The 19798-nt window shown below is 40.1% G+C and overlaps 1 protein-coding gene across 6 annotated transcripts in view; it reads left to right on the forward strand.

The window, feature by feature from the left end:
- RARA (retinoic acid receptor alpha) overlaps positions 1 to 19412 on the forward strand; it is a 151400-nt gene extending 131988 nt beyond the window's left edge. For 3 of the 6 annotated variants that reach the window (XM_075177117.1, XM_075177114.1, XM_075177116.1), the window contains exons 3-9: positions 6816 to 6964; positions 8187 to 8328; positions 9472 to 9662; positions 10411 to 10587; positions 12209 to 12413; positions 16482 to 16640; positions 17876 to 19411. In XM_075177117.1, the coding sequence (XP_075033218.1) occupies positions 6816 to 6964; positions 8187 to 8328; positions 9472 to 9662; positions 10411 to 10587; positions 12209 to 12413; positions 16482 to 16640; positions 17876 to 18084 (1232 nt within the window). In that variant the 3' untranslated portion in view covers positions 18085 to 19411. Of the gene's footprint in view, positions 1 to 6815; positions 6965 to 8186; positions 8329 to 9471; positions 9663 to 10410; positions 10588 to 12208; positions 12414 to 16481; positions 16641 to 17875 lie in introns of all 6 variants that reach the window. The other 3 variants (XM_075177119.1, XM_075177118.1, XM_075177120.1) reach the window with 3 other exon arrangements.
- The last annotated feature ends 386 nt before the right edge of the window (positions 19413 to 19798 follow it).

Genomic DNA, 19798 nt, shown 5'->3' on the forward strand with positions numbered 1-19798 from the left:
ACTTCCTTGAAGTTCACTGATCGCAAGTTGAAACTGCTCAACCTTAGAGACCTGCTAGGGCTGGGTTACCTTGATGAAATGTGTGTGTATTAGAGCTGTGAAACATTCTATTACTCTTGTGTAAGGAAACTTGTCATCGTTACACACCAGGATTTTATTAATTACTGTCTGAACCTGTGACTCACAGACATTGTCTATTTATGATGACAAATACACAGCAGTTTCTTCTGCCATTATGGATTATATCTGTGATACACTTCGGGACCCATATGGTACGGCCCTTTAACCGACAAATGGGAGACACATTAACCTTAATCTCCATAATAAATTAAAATGGTACATTTAATCAAAGCATTTAATTCCATTTCTCTGTTAACATATCAATGAAGCATTTGTGAGCTGGGGGCTGGCTTATATCAGTCACTTTGATGTTTATGGACATGAGCTGGGCCCGGATCCGGGTGGCCAGTGAGCAGGCATCGGCCGACTGCATTGTGGTACTTTTTCTGATCTGGTCTTTCATCCGTACTGGGCGATAACTAGTTCTTTAGTGTTTGTGCCTTTGTACTTATGGACGCTGGTGTCTATGTTCCTAATACCACTTGCACTGATCGCCTTCTGTTTCATGCTGTCGTTTACTCTTCCACTGTTTGCCTGTTTATTGTTTTGTGGGTCTATGTATGATGGAAAATAATCATTAATTTATCACTGTTCATTGCTGGCCTTATACTATCTGTAGGCTGAAGCTGAGTGTACACAGATAATGACCATGTGTCTGATTCATTAAGGAACTTAAATTAAGAAGTATCTTATTTCAGTCTCCTGGACAAAACCATGTTACATGAAAAAACAGTCAGTATTTAACTTATGTGCAAAACAGAAAACTAATTTTCACCCCTTGCATTGTAAAATGGTTTTGTCCAGGAGACTGAAATAAGATACTTCTTAATTTAAGTTCCTTAATGAATCAGGCCCCATGTGTGCAGTGAAGTGATATTGTGTGTCTAAAATGCATGTGGGAGCTATTGCCGGTGGCATGGGTTACTGCTGGCAATAGTGGTGCTATGGCTGGTGGTAACCCTTAGTTCCATTAGACAATGCAAAGCAAAAATACCTGTTTTCTCTGCCAGTAGGGCTTTATGACCTTCAATAAATATTATCTGTAAGAACATCTCTATGGAAGAGCATCAGAAATATGATTATTAACTTGCTGTGTGTATTAAATGGCTATGTATTTGTACATTGATTTTGTTGATAGCACACACGATGTCACTCATCTTATAAATACTTACTGTGCGCTGTACTAAGAGGAGTTGGTTGTCATAACTTTTTTTTTTAGCACGACAGAGAGATTAGGTACTGACTCAAGATCAACTGACAATTGGGCTGGGGTAATGTGAGGACATTTGTATGTTGCAGTGGGGGAAGGAGGCGATGACACGCACATTTCTGCATTGTGTTTCATTTTGAGTATAAAGGAGTTGCTAGTATTGATATTGTATTATGAACCTGTGTACATACATATTGTAATGTATTGATTAAGATGCTGATAGTACCAATACTGTCTGTATTATATACCTGTATGGATGGCTGCTAGTACTGATACTGACCTATATACCTGTGTGGTTATGTGTGTGTAAAAGTTTTAGGGTTATATTTACTAGGCTGTGATGAGTCAAAGAATCTGGCGAAAACAATGGTTTTCTCCAGAGAATGGCTACTGCAACTCTTCTTTTACTTTATCAAGGCTCCAATTTCTCCTGCCTTAACCTTTTCAATGCTGGTCACTGCATTACCCCATTGACTTCTATTGGGACTACGATGTGACCCAGGTTAACAAGTGCTTTGCTTTTCACCGCCAGCCCTTACCTTTTCAATGGAGTCCTATGAACCGCCTGAGAAACTTCTCTGCATCTGGAGCCGGGTCCCATTGCTGTACGCATGCACGACCTTACCCGTGACCACGCAGTTGTCAGATCTTCCATTCGCTGGAGGTGTGTGTAGGGGGGGGGGGGGGGGTGGATGGGTTGGCCAGGACTCATTAAGCCCTGGCTGGATAAATATCAGTAGCAGTTCATTGCACTATGCAGCGATACAAAATGATTCTCACTGCTGCCCCCAGTGATAAAAAGACCCCTTAGTCCTGTGGATCCCAAATTTTCTCAGTTCGAGGCACCCTTAGGGTCTTCTTAATTTTTCAAGGCACCCATAGGCCAAAATAATTACCAAGTAGTCCCCCGTCTTGTGTCTGTGGCACCCCTGTGAGATCGCTAAGACACCTCAGGAAGCCACGGCACACAGTTTGGGAACCACTGCCTTAGTGGATTGTGTGAGAGACTGTTAGTTCTGATACTGGCCTCACTATACCAATGTTGATACATGTTCTACTGTGTAGTGATGATAATAATATACAATATTTTAGGTGTTCCTTTTCTTCCTCTGCCCTTTAATGTGTGTTGGCCTAAAGTGCAAAACACACATATTTGATAACCAAATAAAGTAGGAGAGTTGGATTCCCCCCCCCCCCCCCCCCCCCCGCCCCATACAAACACTGTAAATATGAAGTTGTGCCCAGCTCATTTAAAGTGCTAGGCCACCTCTAACTCGCCTATTTAACAAACATTGTACTGGTACATGTACCGCCACAATTCTTGTTCTGTTATCCCCCCAAAAATGTAGTGCTCGTATATATATTTCCATTGAAAATTGCGTCAAAAAATGTGAAAATCGCTCTAGTCCGTAATGTTTTTGACAATCCGATATGAAACAATGCACTCGTACAGTAAATTTCCTAAATAGAGTTAACAATAGAAGGAAAACATTTGCTAAGTCTTCAGCTGCAAGTCTTTTCTTGCCTATTTTTCTGACTTGACAAGTGCAAGACCATTTAGTGCAGTTGTTGACGTATTTGCAGCCAAAGTCTTGCCACAATGCTTCCAGGTCAGAGGTCACTCAGCAGTGTCACGGTCTGCCTGGACCACTGTAATTGTGTGTCTGCCACGATATCCGTCTGTGACTAGTACAGTTCTCACAATTTTAATATCCTTCAGGCCCTAGAGACTTATTTATGTGTTTTTATTCTTCTCTCATGGTTCTTTGTTTGGTCTAGTTGTCATAACAGTATTTTTGATAAGGAGGCCAATGTTGGTCCTGAGCCTAGCCTCTCCTCTTGTAACCCCGTTCCATTCTCCGCTTAGTAACATAACAATACTCACTTTTGTCTCCTTACCCCTCCCTCCATCTGGTTTGTATTCCAACCCCAATGGAGTTGGGGATTTGCCCAATTTCTGACCTCATTTGCCCTTCTGATCTACGAGGGACACTTTATTAGTTATGGTCTGTAAGCTATTATTATTAATATTTTGCTTTCAAATCACCTGAATGCTTGTGAAGTGTTGTGGGTTTTGTTTTTTTTTAGTGTACACAGAACTACATGTGTGTGTATATTTAAAAAGACGCAGGATTGCAGAAAATGTAATGTACTGACGGGTAACGTGTAGGAGATAAAAATGGTTTGATTATGCATGAGGCTGAATCTTACAAATAACAGTAAACAAAATACAGCTATAGGCTTCACTCGCTTGGCAATCAGATATTGGCTTTCATTGTTACGTTGCAGTACACTGATAAAAAAGCGAATATCTATATGGTTGCTAGGGATTTTCACACATTGCTGTTTGCACCATGCTATTAAGTAACTTTGTCTGTGATGATGCAAGTGTAGGTCACTCTCTAAGGTACACTTGAAAAACAATGTCTGTTAAAGTGACAACAACCACTCACAGGAATAAAAATGTAAATTATCGATACAATTAAGATTATATTTTTTGGGTACCTCCAACAAAATCAGCGTTTCAGCATTAAAAAAACGTGGCATAGCCTTCAAATTTGAGTGCGCTGTGTTCCATTTCTTTCATTATTTACATATATTATAGCTTTACGGCTTCAATAAGTTATGCAAGTTGATTCTGTCTTGTTTATGTACAATGTTTACGTGTACGTTGTTTTCGTCAAGATATGTATTCGCAACAGCCAGATTGCATGTGCAGATAACAGCTGATACTGAGGTCATTAGTTCACTTAAACATTTTATTAAAGAGGGTTTGAAGGTTCTGAATAAATCTCCCGGAATAATATAGTGAAAAGTTGGCAAGGCTATGGGGCCCCTATGCCCATGGGGCCCCGGGCAACTTCCCAGCATGCCCGTGTGTTAATACGGCTCCGCATTTCAGCCCCCATAGAGTTCTGCGGTAGTCCATGGAGAAATGTTGTCCGATTTCTCCTGTGTTAACCCCTTCATAAATTATGCAGTGGTCATAAATAGACCCCTAAGTGTGTACTCTGCAGAATAGTGTGCTATCTACATAATGAGCGCTCCCCTAAACTCCATTAAAATCTATACAAAGTGAATGCTTGTCAGAAAGTGCATGTATACTAGTCTGTCAGCATTACATGGCATTCAGCAAGCTTTAAGAGTACACAAGTTCTTAGATAGCAAGCTGTGGGGACAGGAAACAAATGGTGAAATCTGATTTAAAAAAATTTTTTTGTTTTTTTTCTAGTTTGTCAGCAGATCTACTAAAGACTAAAAGAACTCAATTTGTGTTTTATAGTATACATTGCTGAAATAGAAATGTGTGAGGGATGGAACGGCGCTGCGGAAATTTTGTAGCACCCTATAAACACAGAGTAATAATAATAGAAGAGGTGCAATTCTGTAACACTGTAACCAAGAACGGTTAGGGGTGGGCTTAATCTATTTTTTCTGCCTTCCTCACAAGTCTGAGTTAACCTTTCTGTGAAATACATTGATTAACTGGATTTCGGGTGTCTTCACAAAAACGTATAGCTATCCATGTGATAGAGCATGTGTTTAGTGTTTGACAAGTATCCTTTGTGTGTGATAGAATACAATCATTTTATTTGGGCTTTTTCCTTAGTTAAACGTCTGTGTGTGTGCTTTATACTTTGCACTGTGTTTGTGTTTAATATAATTCCAAGATTTTACAGATCTGTTGCTATGAATTAAATATCATGAAATTATACTATACACAGTATTCTTTCAATATTCCATTTTGCTGTTTTGGGCTGTACTCCTGAACGTGTTCTTGGGCTATTTCAATCTACAGTCTGAGATAAAATATTAAGCAACTACCGCCTAACTTGCCAAAAATACTTATACTTTTATACAGCCATTAGTATTGGAATATAAACCTTTTGCTTCTCTCTGACATTCTGTAGTGGGAATGTTGTGATGTAACAATGACATCACCAGGGATTTTCCCAGCTGATGGGTACTTCTGGGGAGTATGAAGCAGACCTGTTAAAGGGCATCCCGTATGACAGCATTATGAGATACCACGGAAACTAGACCTAGGTTTACTCTGAATCTATTGGTGCTGGCAATAGCAGAGATTCAATTTGGGCTTTCCTGGTGACAAGAAAAGAAATCAATGTGAATCTATGTACTTTTTTAAAACTGTAATATTTTTATATTTCTGTATATGGACAATTTTAGTTATGTCCATTTTAACATAAACTGAGCAGGCTATAATATGTGTAACTGTCTAGTGGTGCTTTGCATGCTAGGACTTTGTTATCTGAAGGTCTCTTGTCTGATTTTAGACTAAAATCAGCTCTCGCAACATGCCGTTATTTGCTACCCCTTCCTGTGATAAATAGGAATATTACATTAGCTCTCCACCGATGTTGTGGGGGACAGAGAAAATGGGTGTGTGTATATATGTGTGTATATATGTATGTGTGTGTAATATAAATATATATATATATATATATATATATATATATATATATATATATATATATATATATATATATATATATATGTGTGTGTGTACACATAATATATATCTATAATATAAATGTCTAGTGGCGTGTGTTAGTCTGTCTGTGTGTCTGTGTGGAAAAAATAAAACCAAGCTGCAGCGCCACCTGCTGGGCGGAGTTATACACTGACCTACTAAATTCTTAGTGTGTGTGGGGAAAAAAAATTCAGAAAGGGCTGAAATTTGGTATACTAAGATGTTTTTAATTTGTTAATTGTTAAAAGTGTTTATAAAGATTTAAAAAAAAAATATATATATATTTCTTGAAGGAGAAGTGACAGTTGGGAGTGGTTGGTGGTTGCCGGGGGTGACAGTGGGGAGTGGTTGGTGTTTGAGGCCTGGGCTATGGCCCAAATGCATGACAAGAACCTTTTTAACACCTTAAGTAGCTTGATTTGACTAGAATGCATGAGTATCATGCACGGGTTGACTTGTGTGTGTATGTATGTATGTATGTGTATATATATATATATATATATATATATATATATATATATATATATATATATATATATATATATATATATATATATATATATCTATAATATAATGTGTACACACACACACTGGCCTATACTCTAACTTAAATGACCTAATTTCTCTGTATTTAGAATGTATTAAGATGTGTACAGACTAAGATGCATGGTTAGGTTATAACACAGGCATAGAAAGATGCTGTTACAGTCTCACGTGTAGTTGCAGCAAGTAAAGTCTGATCCAGAAACCTTCATTGAGTTTCATTATTATGTTGGTCAGTTAGTTATTCCATGAATGTGCTGTTTCTTGCATTTATGGTGAGCTTTCTACTATTCATAATCAAGCTGTGGATAAGTATGTAATGGGCGCACTATATTTAGCCAATGATGTATTGCAAATGTGTACTGTCTGGAATATACAGACACAAGTAGCAGAGGCCTTATGTTTATAGGGCCTATCTTTATATAACCTTGTCTTTTTATTTTCCTTCAGCAATTGAGACCCAGAGCACGAGTTCTGAGGAGATTGTCCCCAGCCCCCCCTCACCACCACCTCTCCCGAGGATTTACAAACCCTGTTTTGTGTGTCAAGACAAGAGTTCTGGTTATCACTATGGAGTCAGTGCCTGTGAGGGCTGCAAGGTATGTACCTGCTCTTATCTGTTGCAAGTGCTGGGTGACATGCTGCAGGCAAATTAACTAACTGTACATTACCGACCTGTTCATCAGTTCATGCAAATCACAGTCTGTGCTGATTACTTGCAGCCACAGTGCAATGGATTTTATTACAGGCATACTGGCCAGTGACGCTTCTTCACGGTCCCACGCCATAAGTGAGCCAATATTCCTCTACATATTAAAAATGACTTATCCAAGATGGCTTATATTCTTGCTGAGGGTAAAAAAACATGTAGATGAGAGTACTCTCTGCACAGATGTCAATAGTGCATTGCTGTTGTGATTTGGGTTGGAGCAGATCCTTGTTGGTAACATTTGTGTGTGCAGAGAAACAGATAGATGTCTACTTATCAAATAGAGAAAGCCTTAAATCTGGCGAAAACCAGGGTTTTCACGGATTTAAGGCTTCTCCTGATTTATGAAACCTTTCATCTGGCTTATAGCTTTCACCAGATCTGTAACGTAAAGAGCATGGAGTAGCATATTTACCATGGCAGCAGCAATACAAGTACCAATGCTGTCCCCGTATAGTTACCTCCATCTCAGGAAGGTGCTTTATTTGTTAAATATTTATTTTTAATAAAGTTTTGTTGTTTTTTGTCCATTTTCTTAATGGGCTCTGTACCTCTTACTGCTGCTGGACAATGTTGCTGAGGAGTCTCTCTCAGCTGCCTGGGGACATTTTACTGATAAATTGTGTGGACAATCATTTTGTATGGCTGCCATAGAATTTAGTGGGCTCCTGATAAATGGACCCCTTTGCTAGAGGAGGTATGTCGTGAATTTGATTTGTGGAATAAAAATAAGGTGTCTATTTATTCATGTGTCCCAGGGAACGTGAGGGGCCTGCAGGTATAATAAGAGCCATTCACTAGTAAACATGGACTCCTCTTAGAGTGCTGTGATCCAAGAAGAAAAAGTTCTGGGCAAAATTCCTCCAAACATATTTTTGTTCCTGCACAAACAAACAAATATAGAAAAAAAAGCACTTACAACAATGTTACTTCTACCTTATGTCGTCTTATGTTTGCACGTTTTGTTGCCATATTATTTCCATTGCTCATAGTGCTAAAGTTCTGAAACAATGCAGTATCCCTGCTCCTTATACACATGTTATTAATCTGGTGCAAGACGCTCTCATGAATGATAACCTGTGGTCTTTGCATGTGTCCTCTCATTCCAACAGGGCTTTTTCCGACGCAGCATCCAGAAGAACATGGTGTACACATGTCACCGGGACAAGAACTGCATAATAAACAAGGTGACACGGAACCGCTGCCAGTACTGCCGTCTACAGAAATGCTTCGAAGTTGGCATGTCCAAAGAATGTGAGTGCTATGTTCTATAAGAAACTACCTGGGCCACTCTGGGGTATTCAGATTATTTAAAGGGAAATATAACTTGTATTTACAAGAATTAGCAAACGTAGTGCATTAGAGAACATATTTTGTCACGTTAGTTAAACCACAGACCGCAGCTTTAGCAGATAAATGCCCCTAGATTAGATTGTTCCACAGAACTTCCTATCTATAATTTTGTCATTTTATCTCAATTGCCACATACATTGTAATACTATACATATCTGCAGCTTCAGCAGATATGAGTCACATTGTCATAAATTCCTCATGTGCAACCTGATCACGCACAATAATGTACAATGCCACATGATATCCAGATACAAATGAACATTTGGGTCAAATTAACAGGAGCTAATGTAGTTTCTGGTCATTAATTTCGCATTCATGCCACATTTTAAATACTGTGTGATCCGATGTTGACTGTACATAGGGTGGCACATATGTTAGTTTTGCGCCAGTTTGATTTAAAATGACCAATTTATCTTATCTGATCTGTCTGCATTGGGGCAGTTTTATCATCCTAGTTCTGTCATATTGCATGTCTTCTCTAATTCCACCACAATCCCATTCATGCTGCCTGCCCTTTCTTCTTCTTCTTCTTCTTCTTCCATCAGCCAACTTACTCTTCATAATGCAAATTTCTTTTAATGTGCACCGTTCTCCTACACCCAAGAGAGGTAGCAATTTTGCTGCACCAATGTTCATATGAATTATAACCTCGTGTGTCTTATCAGTGATGTCACTGGCTACCAGGGAAATGGTTATATTTTTATTAATATTGGTTCTGTACACAAAATGGCTTCACCCACTAAGTCCTGTTCTGGACCACAGAGTGGTGACTTTCAGTAAGAGGAAAACCTCTACCTACTATACTGCTGTCTGTCTCAGTCTATAGTTGGTTCCTTTAAGCAATGCTTTTGCACCCCACTCGCTGTGAGCTCCTGGGCAGTTTATATTGTCTTCTCCTTCCACACAAGTGTTTGTCACATCAGGCCTAAATATGTTTTTCTTCTCCTGTAATCTGTTACAAGTATGTAGAGCCCCAATACCATTAGTACACATACATGTTTCCATTTCATATGACTTTGATCATTGATTAAATGCTTGTTGTAGTTATTGGAACTACTTCTGCTCCTTGTTCAGCTGTTCGGAACGATCGCAACAAGAAAAAGAAGGAACCTCCAAAACCCGAAGTGACCGAGAGCTACGTGCTGAGCCCAGAAACTGAAAATCTTATTGAGAAAGTGCGGAAAGCTCACCAGGAAACCTTCCCTTCACTGTGCCAGCTCGGCAAATACACTACAGTGAGTGTCACTTTCCTTCTGTATTGTCTGTGCCCAACTAGTACCATTTATAGGAGACTCCCAGTATCATTAGCATCAGTGGAATAAATGCTGCAGAAGGAGGGAATAAAGTATCTGATACAGGTCTTCTTATTCCTTTGCCTTCCAATTTCTACAGGAGGCAGTTCTTTATGGTATTGGGGAGAACACACCAAGCCACCTCTGTTATGTTTCCTGCTTGTGAATAATATGTATTAAATAAGGTGATAAAATAGAGAAACCATGCACCATTGAGGATATAGTGTGTGTAATAGGTGTGAGCATTTGCAACCCCCAGTAGGTGCACCTTCACTTCTCATTGATCAGACCAGGAGGTTTTTTTTGTTTTTTTTATCTACTAAAGGTTCTATGGTTCATAGACAGATGTGTATTTACACCCATCTTCTCTTTAAGGCAATAAATTAGATAGGTAGAGGCTTCAAAACATTGTGAAATTCACTTACATAAATGACTAATCAAAGTTAAAGAAACGGGTGATGATGGGACGTGATTTTAAAAATGTTGTAGGGTTTGTTCCAGGAAATGTATGTTTTGGTGTGAACCTTGTCCCCCCCCCCCTTTTAAGTGGATGACTCTTCCAGGAGTTACATTTGGCACAGCATAGCAATGTTTATCCTTGGCACCCCCAGGCATGTATAAAGTTATATGTTGGTTTATATCATTTGCACATACACTTGTATGTAATTCTTTCTCACTGTCTGGTTTTCAGAATTTCAGCTCTGAACAACGAGTCTCGCTTGACATCGATCTTTGGGACAAATTCAGTGAGCTGTCCACAAAATGCATAATCAAGACGGTGGAATTTGCCAAACAGTTGCCGGGATTTACCACTCTAACCATAGCAGATCAAATCACCCTTCTCAAAGCAGCCTGCCTGGATATCCTGGTGAGTCCTGTTTGTGAGCCGCATTGTTATACCCAGTAGCTTTAGAAATCTACTTTATTAAACTGTAAGGAAAATATCACAGACAGGTCAGACGGAACTTAATCATTGTTAATACTGGAGGTAATACCTATTGTTTTGCCCTGAGTATGTATTTGAGACCTATAGGTAGATTTACTAAACCTTCTAACAAGGAAAAGTGGAGGTGTTTCCCATAGCAACCATTCAGATTCTAGCTATCATTTCTTAGAATGTACTAGATAAATGATAGCTACAATCTGCTATAGGCAGCACCTCCACTTTTCCGTTTTAGAATCTTTAGTAAATCAACCCCATAGTGTTTATAATATAGGCAACATTTTTATGTCTTGAATACCAGAGATTGAGCAATATTGATTTAAATAAAAACAAATAACAACACATCTGGAATAGCTCAGGGGTCTTATCCATCTGGTAGTGTTTCAGGTGAGCACGCAGAGTTTTTATTTTACTTAATGTTTAAATTTAGCACAGTGGCTGACGATGGGTGGGGGGTTCTTTGTCATTTATTTATATAGCGTCTACATATTAGGAAGCTCTTTGCATAAAATATGTAATCAAATCACATCAGTCTCTGCCCCAGTGGAGCTTATAGTCTGTCTTCATCACTCGCACTCTCACACTCACACTCACACACACACACACACACACACACTCACAAACACACACTTACGCTTTCATGTGTATAAACCGCTATGAGCCACTTCAGTGTGGATTGGGCGTCCACTGCATAGCACTCTGTGTTATCCGCCCTTCCAGCATTGAGCCGGCTACAAAACACAAAACCCTCATGATCATACCTAGAGACAACATGGCTTTTGGTCGGTATAATGGTAGCGATAGTTCGTGATTTTATTCTGTTAATTGCCAATATCTATAGTGTTTTCAGAGAGCCTAGCTCTTTCAGTCTCTCCCACAGTGCTTTTCAGTTTTTAGATTTCATTTTTTAGAAGACAGTGACCCTCTAGAGTTAAATTCTTTAGATGTCCAATTAGCCTTCCAGTATGTCTTTGTAGTGTGGGAGGAAACTGGAGGAGCCCATGCAAACATGGGGAGGATATACAGATAAGGCACTGGAGCTTGCGGTCTAAATTCACTACTAGGAATAGGGCCCTGGTTGGCATTGGACCAATAACCCCAGCACTGTGAGGCAGCAATGCTAACCACTGTGCTGCCCAAATAGATAATTTAAAATGCTAAAAAAGCACCCCATTTTCAAATCTATAACCAGCAGAAGGAGGCATATAGTTTTCTCTCTCACACCAGTGTTACATGCTGATTCTCTCTGCAATAGGCGATATATATTACCCCAATCCTTGCAAGTCCACCCTACCGTAAAAGGATACATTATAATAAAAAAAACTGGCTGAGGTCTTTTTTATAATCACCTTAATCAGGAAACCTACAACACAGGAACTCAAAAGCTTTCAAATACAACTGCATTGGAGCGATTAGCAGAGGTCCTGGCTATATAGGCGTTCAGATTATCTGCGAAATAGAGCAAATGAGAGACTTTAAATAAACCCTGTTATTAAGCATCCACAAACCTCTTATAACACTATTTTTCTTTATTGGTTTGTCACAGATCTTAAGAATTTGTATACGCTACACCCCTGACCAGGACACCATGACTTTCTCAGATGGGCTTACCCTTAATCGAACGCAGATGCACAATGCCGGCTTTGGGCCCCTCACAGATCTAGTCTTCGCCTTCGCCAACCAGCTGCTACCGCTAGAAATGGACGATGCAGAGACTGGTCTCCTGAGCGCCATTTGTCTCATCTCTGGAGGTGAGATGATCATTTTATAATGCTTTATAGCTGCAATTCACATCTTAATGTTCAAAATTAACAGGATAGATTCATTAATTAAAGTTGTAATTATTGGTGAAACATTTTTAGTTGAAGGAGAAAGGGTCTGATTTATAAATAGACAAAAAGCCCTGTTGCCGGGAGAGCTCCCATTTTTATCGGCGATGTGGCTTTTTCTCTCTCCGCCCTATGACCGGCGAAGTCACTGCTATAGCTGGCGATATCCACCACCAGTGGTATGATTCGTCTAGCAGTTTTCTCTAATAAATGCCTAATTTTTTCAGAAAATTGTTGAAATAAAATAATATTTGGTCTCCACATATGTACTTCTTTAGTTTGCAGCCGACTATAAATACACAAAGCAGAAAGTCGTAGCGTATTTCACACAGAAATCCTTAAATGGGCCGCACAGAATGGTAGTGTAGTTAGAAATAATTCGATTTCAAGCAGGTGATTCTTTGGACGTGAACTCACCGGTGGTGAGTAGCAGGTGCCTGCATTGTAAAAATGTCTCATTATGTGAGCTTGAATAGAGGGAAGGACTCATTCTCCTGTTTAGTGTATCTGTGTGTACTGCAATAGGCATGGAGAGAAAAAATAAGGCTAGAAGATTGTAGCCAAGTATGGACAACCTAAAGGCTACAAATCAATCTCCAGAGACCTTGATGTTCCTGTTTCCACCATATATAATGTTATTAGAAAGTTTAAAGCCCATAGCACTGTAGTCAACCTCCCTAGATGTGGCTGCAAGATAAAACTTGATTGAAGAATGTTTGCATGGTGGAGGAAGCATCTCGATTAGCTGCCAAACAAGCTGACCTTCAGACACATGGTAAAACAGTTTCCGTTTGCACCATTCGTCGCTAACTCTATGAAAGGGGTTATATGGTAGGAGGTCTAGGAGGGCCCTACTGCTGAGACAGAGACATAAGAAAGCCTGACTGGAGTTTGCCAGAATTCCTTCTGGGAGAATGTCCTCTGGACACATGAGACTGAATTATAGCTTTGTGGATGAAGCACATCATCCTTATGTTCAGAGCGCAAAATTAAGCTTTCAAAGAAAAAGCCAAACAAGGAAAAGATTCAATGACCTATTGCAGATGCTGTGCTGTGTCTGCACTGGGTGAAATTAACGTGTGTATGGCATCATGAAATCTGGAGATTACCAGGTTATTTTCGTGCACAGTGTTGAACCCAATATCAGAAAGCTGGGCCTTAGTCGAATGTCATGGGTCTTCCAGCAGGACAATGACTCCAAACTCACTTTAAAACCAGGAATGCTTCAAAACAAGACACTAAACTGTTCTGTATTGGCCAGCGATGAATCCAGATTTGAATTCCATAGAACACATGTGGAGAGATCTGAAAACAGCAGTTGGGCGACGGCACCTTCACATCTGGGAGAACTGGAGCAGTTTGCACAAGAAGAGTGGACCAAACTGCCAGTAGAGAGGTGCAGGAAGCTCATCCATGGCTACAGGATGCCGTTGATTGCAGTTATAACAACCAAATACTGTGCTACCAAATATTAAGTCTAGGGAGTCAATGATGCAAATCCTGAATTAAATGGATATAAAGTATTAAATTAAAAAACAAAGGTTCTGTAATATTAACAGAAGTAATTGTGGAGACCAAATACTGTTGTTAATTTCAACTTCTGTTTAGAGGAAATTCTGAGTTATCTGTAAACAAAGTGCAAGGGTGCCAATCTTTATGGCCATAACTGTATGTATATTTTTATAGTACAGTGTATTGAGGTAGGGATGTCTTTGCAGCTTGCAAGTCCGGCAAGATAAAGACATATTGGACCATACTTATACTATGAGATGTCTGTAGCTTCCACTGTAGAACCAGTTGTAGTGTAAAGGAACCTGTATTGTGGATAAAGACCTCATATTCAGACACCCAGTGACATATACAAACTCTTATCTTTCTCGCTAGAGACAAATGTAATTTGTAGCTCATATATCTAGTACTGTTGAGATGTGGAATTGCTATGGAATTGCTCTTTAGAATGTGAGCAACTTAAATTCTATATGGTATGGGAAGGTATGCTTCCACTTTTAATGTAATATTTTATCCCAGACCAGGTGTCTTTGTCAGGATGTGTCAACAAGTACTGCAGTTCTTGAGCTAAGATCTTTGGTGAACTTAATTGTCTGCGCAGTGTCACAAAGGCAATGCGCACAACTCGCCAAGATCCGCAGATAAGTTCTCAAGAAGTGTGTGACACTTTCAGATGCATTTCAGAGGAAGGAAAAAGGCGTTCTGTAATTGATATGTGTTTCTTAAACCATATCTTAAGCTAGATCTCAGAGTTTCAAGTCTGAAATGTGATTACAATCAGACTTGCTGGGTAGAGCCGACTGACTAATTCTGCCAACAGTATAAAGTGTTTTGGTGGAGTTAGGTTAGTTTCTCACTGCTCCATCTTGCTCCCAAATACTTAACGTTTGGATAGATTCTATTTTATTTCTCCATTGAACTGTAGTAAATAGAAATGTGAAATATGGCCCAAAATAATATACAACCACAGCTTTACACCTGAACTGCTCCAATACATAAAGTTTGGATCTTTTCATATACCAGTCGCCTTCACACTGTGGACTCATGTTTTAGGCTGAACATAGTCAGCCTGTCAATACACTAGTGACAACACTTAGGAATATTTGTGAAAACAGCTGTATAGGAAAGCTGTTACCTGTGCCAACCAATCAGATTCTAGCTTTCCTTTTTGTAATTGCAGCTTGAAAGCAAATCTGATTGGTTGCTGTATTCAACGCCAGAGTTTTCCTGTGCATCCGTTTTTTTTATAAATGTCCCCCACTGAGGCATGAGGCACAAAGTGGCTTATGTCTCAGCAGTGTGAATGAATTGACTGCATTCTTGTGAATATTAGTTCAGCTCACAAAAAATGTCTTCCTACATTGTATCTTGGTATTGAGTCCATTTTTAATATTCAACCTCTTGTGTGATGTGCATGACTAGTTATTGTCCATGTTGGAGAAATAGAAAGCAGGGGTGGGGTGAAAGCCATCTTACATTACAGCACACCAAACCTCGCTCATTAGAACGTTATGTTTGCAATGTTACTTTTTTGATAGCGTATTAATTAAATATCTTTAGGTGCAAATGGCACCAAAATTACTCCTATGATTCTTCCCATTGTTAACTTTATAGAGGTAGTGTAGATTTATGAAAGTGTATGGGCTTTCAATATCCTTTAATTGTTTAAGGTTTCTCTGAATTCAGACAGCCCAGATGATGATGTTATGTTTCATGATGATTTTGAGCCTCTTTAAAATAGCCCTAAAAATTGCATAACTTAAACTTCCCAAATAAAACAATATCTTGTTAAATTAGAACATAGGGCTTAAACATTTTTAAGCATTTTCAACTGAGGTCTTTCATGACTGCCTAATTTGCAGAGTCCCTGCCCTACGCAAGTCTGGTTACAATCCAAGACCGAGGGTTTAACACACAGGTCAGGCTGTGCATTTCAGTCATTGGGGGGTGGGGGGGTTGGATTGGTTTAAAAATCTTCTTGCATATATGTTTTTGCTACTAGTCTCTATTTTTACATATGCATGTTTAAAAAGTGGAGTGAGATACTGCACACTTTAAAATATATCTTTAAACATAATGTATAGCTTTTTTTAATGTTGTAAAAAAATATTGAAGGGGGGGTATAACTTTGCAAAGTTGTCAGCAATACACTGGTAGTGCCACTATGAATTAGTGGGTACGTGAATCTTAAGCGCCACTCAGTGGGCAGTCCTGGCATTGATTTTTTTTTTTTTTTAAAAAAAAATATTTTTTCTTTTGAAAAAAATCCTATAAATTTAGAATTAAATATCAACTGTATCTGGAGTACAAGGCTGGCGCTTATCCACAATGTCATGTACAAAGTCATTCATTATCTTCTTTCTCCCATCACAACATGATCTATAATGCATACAATATATCAATCTCTGGGTGTAATGAGCGCATGAACAGAATATCTCTGCATGCATGTGGTTAGTATATTAATACAAAGTATCTCATCAGATCGACAGGACCTGGAACAGCCAGATAAGGTGGACAAGCTACAGGAGCCACTTCTGGAAGCTCTAAAGATCTACGTCAGGAGGAGAAGGCCCAAAAAACCACACATGTTCCCCAAAATGCTGATGAAGATCACAGACCTGCGAAGCATCAGTGCCAAGGGTGAGTGGGCATGAGAGGCACATTTAGGCCGGCACCTTATGAGGCATATTGTCAGTGATCTAAGCCAACTAGCCAATATCATCATCATCATTTATTTATATAGCGCCACTGACTCCGCAGCGCTGTACAGAGAACTCATTCACATCTGTCCCTGCCCCATTGGAGCTTACAGTCTAAATTCCCTAATATAGACACACACTCACACACATAGAGAGGGAGACAGACAGGTAGAGACTAGGGTCAATTTTGATAGCAACCAATTAACCTACTAGTATGTTTTTGGAGTGTGGGAGGAAACCGGAGCACCCGGAGGAAACCCACGCAATCACAGGGAGAACATACAAACTCCGCACAGATAAGGCCGTGGTCGGGAATTGAACTCATGACCCTAGCGCTGTGAGGCAGAAGTGCTACCACTTCGCCACTGTGCTGCCCAGTCTGTATGACCCCAAAACAACCAGGGTGCCCAATAAAGATCTGATAGTTATCAGGCAATCCGGTTGCACTGCAACAATTATTGGCTTGTATGTGCCGTTCTCTTAAGAATGACACTAACAGGCTCCCGTGTGGTGAGGTAATGACCCAACCGCTCTAGTTCAGTGCTGAGTCGCTGGATCCCAAGTGTATGGCCAAATTATGGTAAACCTGTCCACGGGTGGATCTAGGAACATTTTCTACCTCGGGCGATTTAGGCCCCGCCCCCTTTCTGACTTCTATGTTTGCCGGCGGTCTGCACACTATGTGCAGGTCCGCTCGGCAGTGACAGTGTGCTGCCCCGCTGCTCTGATTGTGTTTTAAACACAATCAGAGCAGTCGGACAGCACACTGCCACTGCTGAACGGACCTGCACAGTGTGCAGCCGTCGGCAGCAAGCCCCTGCTAGGGGGGGGGGGGGGGGGGGGCGATCGCCCCCCCCTGGATCCGCCACTGAACCTGTCCATGTGGCCAAGTGGCAGGGTCAGCCTGCGTGGTTACCTTAACAAATAGCAGCTGGTTCTTTATATTCCCTAAAGGTTGTCATTATTACTGTAAGATCTGTTGAATAAACAGTACAACTGTGGCGGTAGCCTAGTAAATGTGAAATCTGTTTTGAAAATACCTTTTGTAAATGTACCGTCGACAGGAAGTCACTTTTTTTGCTTGACCATTATTAATTAAACTATAGAATTCAAATATGCATGTAATATGCATGCTGTGCCACAAAACTTACCTGAGGTCTTTCTCTTATTGTGCAGGTGCTGAACGTGTGATCACTCTGAAAATGGAAATCCCGGGGTCCATGCCTCCTCTCATCCAAGAGATGCTGGAGAACTCTGAAGGACTGGACACCTTGGGAGCGGCATCCCCTAGCCTGCTGCCTCCTACCCCTGTACCTCCACAGAGCTGCAGTCCTAGCCTTTCCCCCAGCTCCACTCACAGCAGCCCTTCAACACATTCGCCCTGACCCTCCACCAGGCAGCAACAGCAGGGTATGGCAAACAGAGACTCTCCAGCTCATGCACAGACTTCTCTGCTACTCTCACTCCTTCCCTTCTACCGGATTACCTTCACTTTACCCTCCTTTACCTTCTCCTGGTACTCTTGACCTCAGCAGCGAAGCATCACTGTGCTGTATTTTGTCCTGGGACATCGTCTCTGCAAGATGGAGGGGGCGAGCTGGGGTGGAGATACCTGCACATCTCACCTTGATGTGTAGCCCTCACGCCCCTAATTTCCCAACATCTCAACCTTGTGCCTCTGGACATTCCTCTTCTCACACCTACTGGATTGAGAAAGGACTCAAAAGGACTAAGATTGAGCAGAATCTCTCATACTGTGTCCGTGTGATCGGGGGAGGGGCGGCTTAAGGGACATGCTCAGACCAGAGAGAGGTGACTCTGTTCAAGCCACTTCACGTGGAGGAAATATGCTGGCTTATTAACTCCAGTCACTGCCATTATTTGCGCCCCCCCAGAGCACTCTGCTTTTAAAATGGATTTAGTTGTCTTGACAGCAATTTCCAAAACGTTACATAGGATAATATCGGTGCAGCTTGAGGTAACTGGAAATGTAAAATTACACGTTTTAGGATCTTCTATAAATTGGTGCAAAAAGAAAAAAAAAAAAATGAAAATATATATATTTTTGCTACGCGTTTCTCCCGATTTTATTCCACCCCGAAACCTTTTAAAATATTTTAAAGCATAACTATGTAAATCTAGAATGAAATATCTTTGCTGCTCGCTGGGATTGATAGCTGGAAGGCAGACATCCTAGCAGAAAGCATATACAAAATTTGAACGCAATTACATAAAAAAAAAAGAAAGTGTTTAATGGCAGAGTGCTTTCTGCTGGGTGACTTATGGAAGTAGAAAGGCTGGTTGGTCAGTCCTAGTCTACAGACCAGATAGGGGGATTGAACTGCAATGAATTGGCTATCCCTATGACATTGGTACATTTGCTGATTTACTGGGGATTAAGCCATATTTATAGTTATATACCAGCCGCACAGTATCACTGGTCTCGCCCGTTTTCTTTTAACCACTAAACAGCTGCAATATCCTTTGCCCCCCACCTCTTAGTCCACAGAACTTGCCATTTTTACACTTCTACACACCAGCAGAAACAAAAAAAAACCAAGTTTTCATTTTGAGAGTGGGGGGTGGGGTGTTTTTTCCCCCCCATGTTTAAAAAAAAATATATTAAAAAAAAAATGGAAAAAAAAAATATGAGATGTGAAAGTTTTTTTTATGTGAAAGATAAAAGTGCTGTTGTGTTTTTTTTTGTTTTACTTTTGAAGGTTTTTTTCCTCGAGTTTTCTGTCTAACTTCTGCACAAACGTTTATCTTTATATTAAAACAAACTTGTTTGTTTGATATGTTTTGCATTGTAGTGATAATTCATTCTGGTATTAAAATAGCCAGACAGCGCATGAACTGATAAAAAGTATGCTGCACTTTGCAACATGTAATATCTACATATGATTTATAATCTACGTAATGGTGCTGTGTCTGCACTTAGAAAAAAGGACTGGAGCCAGCCAGGTATGTGTAGATATCTTCCACTTTGGTGACATCAACAAAATTTTGTTACATGTGAGGCCCACAGAACAATAGTCATGAATGATCAAATTCTTGGTTCAGTGATTGCCTCCTCTACCTGGGTGTCCTGCCTTTAGC

Source organism: Mixophyes fleayi, chromosome 6 (assembly GCF_038048845.1).
Source record: "Mixophyes fleayi isolate aMixFle1 chromosome 6, aMixFle1.hap1, whole genome shotgun sequence".
Lineage (NCBI taxonomy): Eukaryota > Metazoa > Chordata > Amphibia > Anura > Limnodynastidae > Mixophyes > Mixophyes fleayi.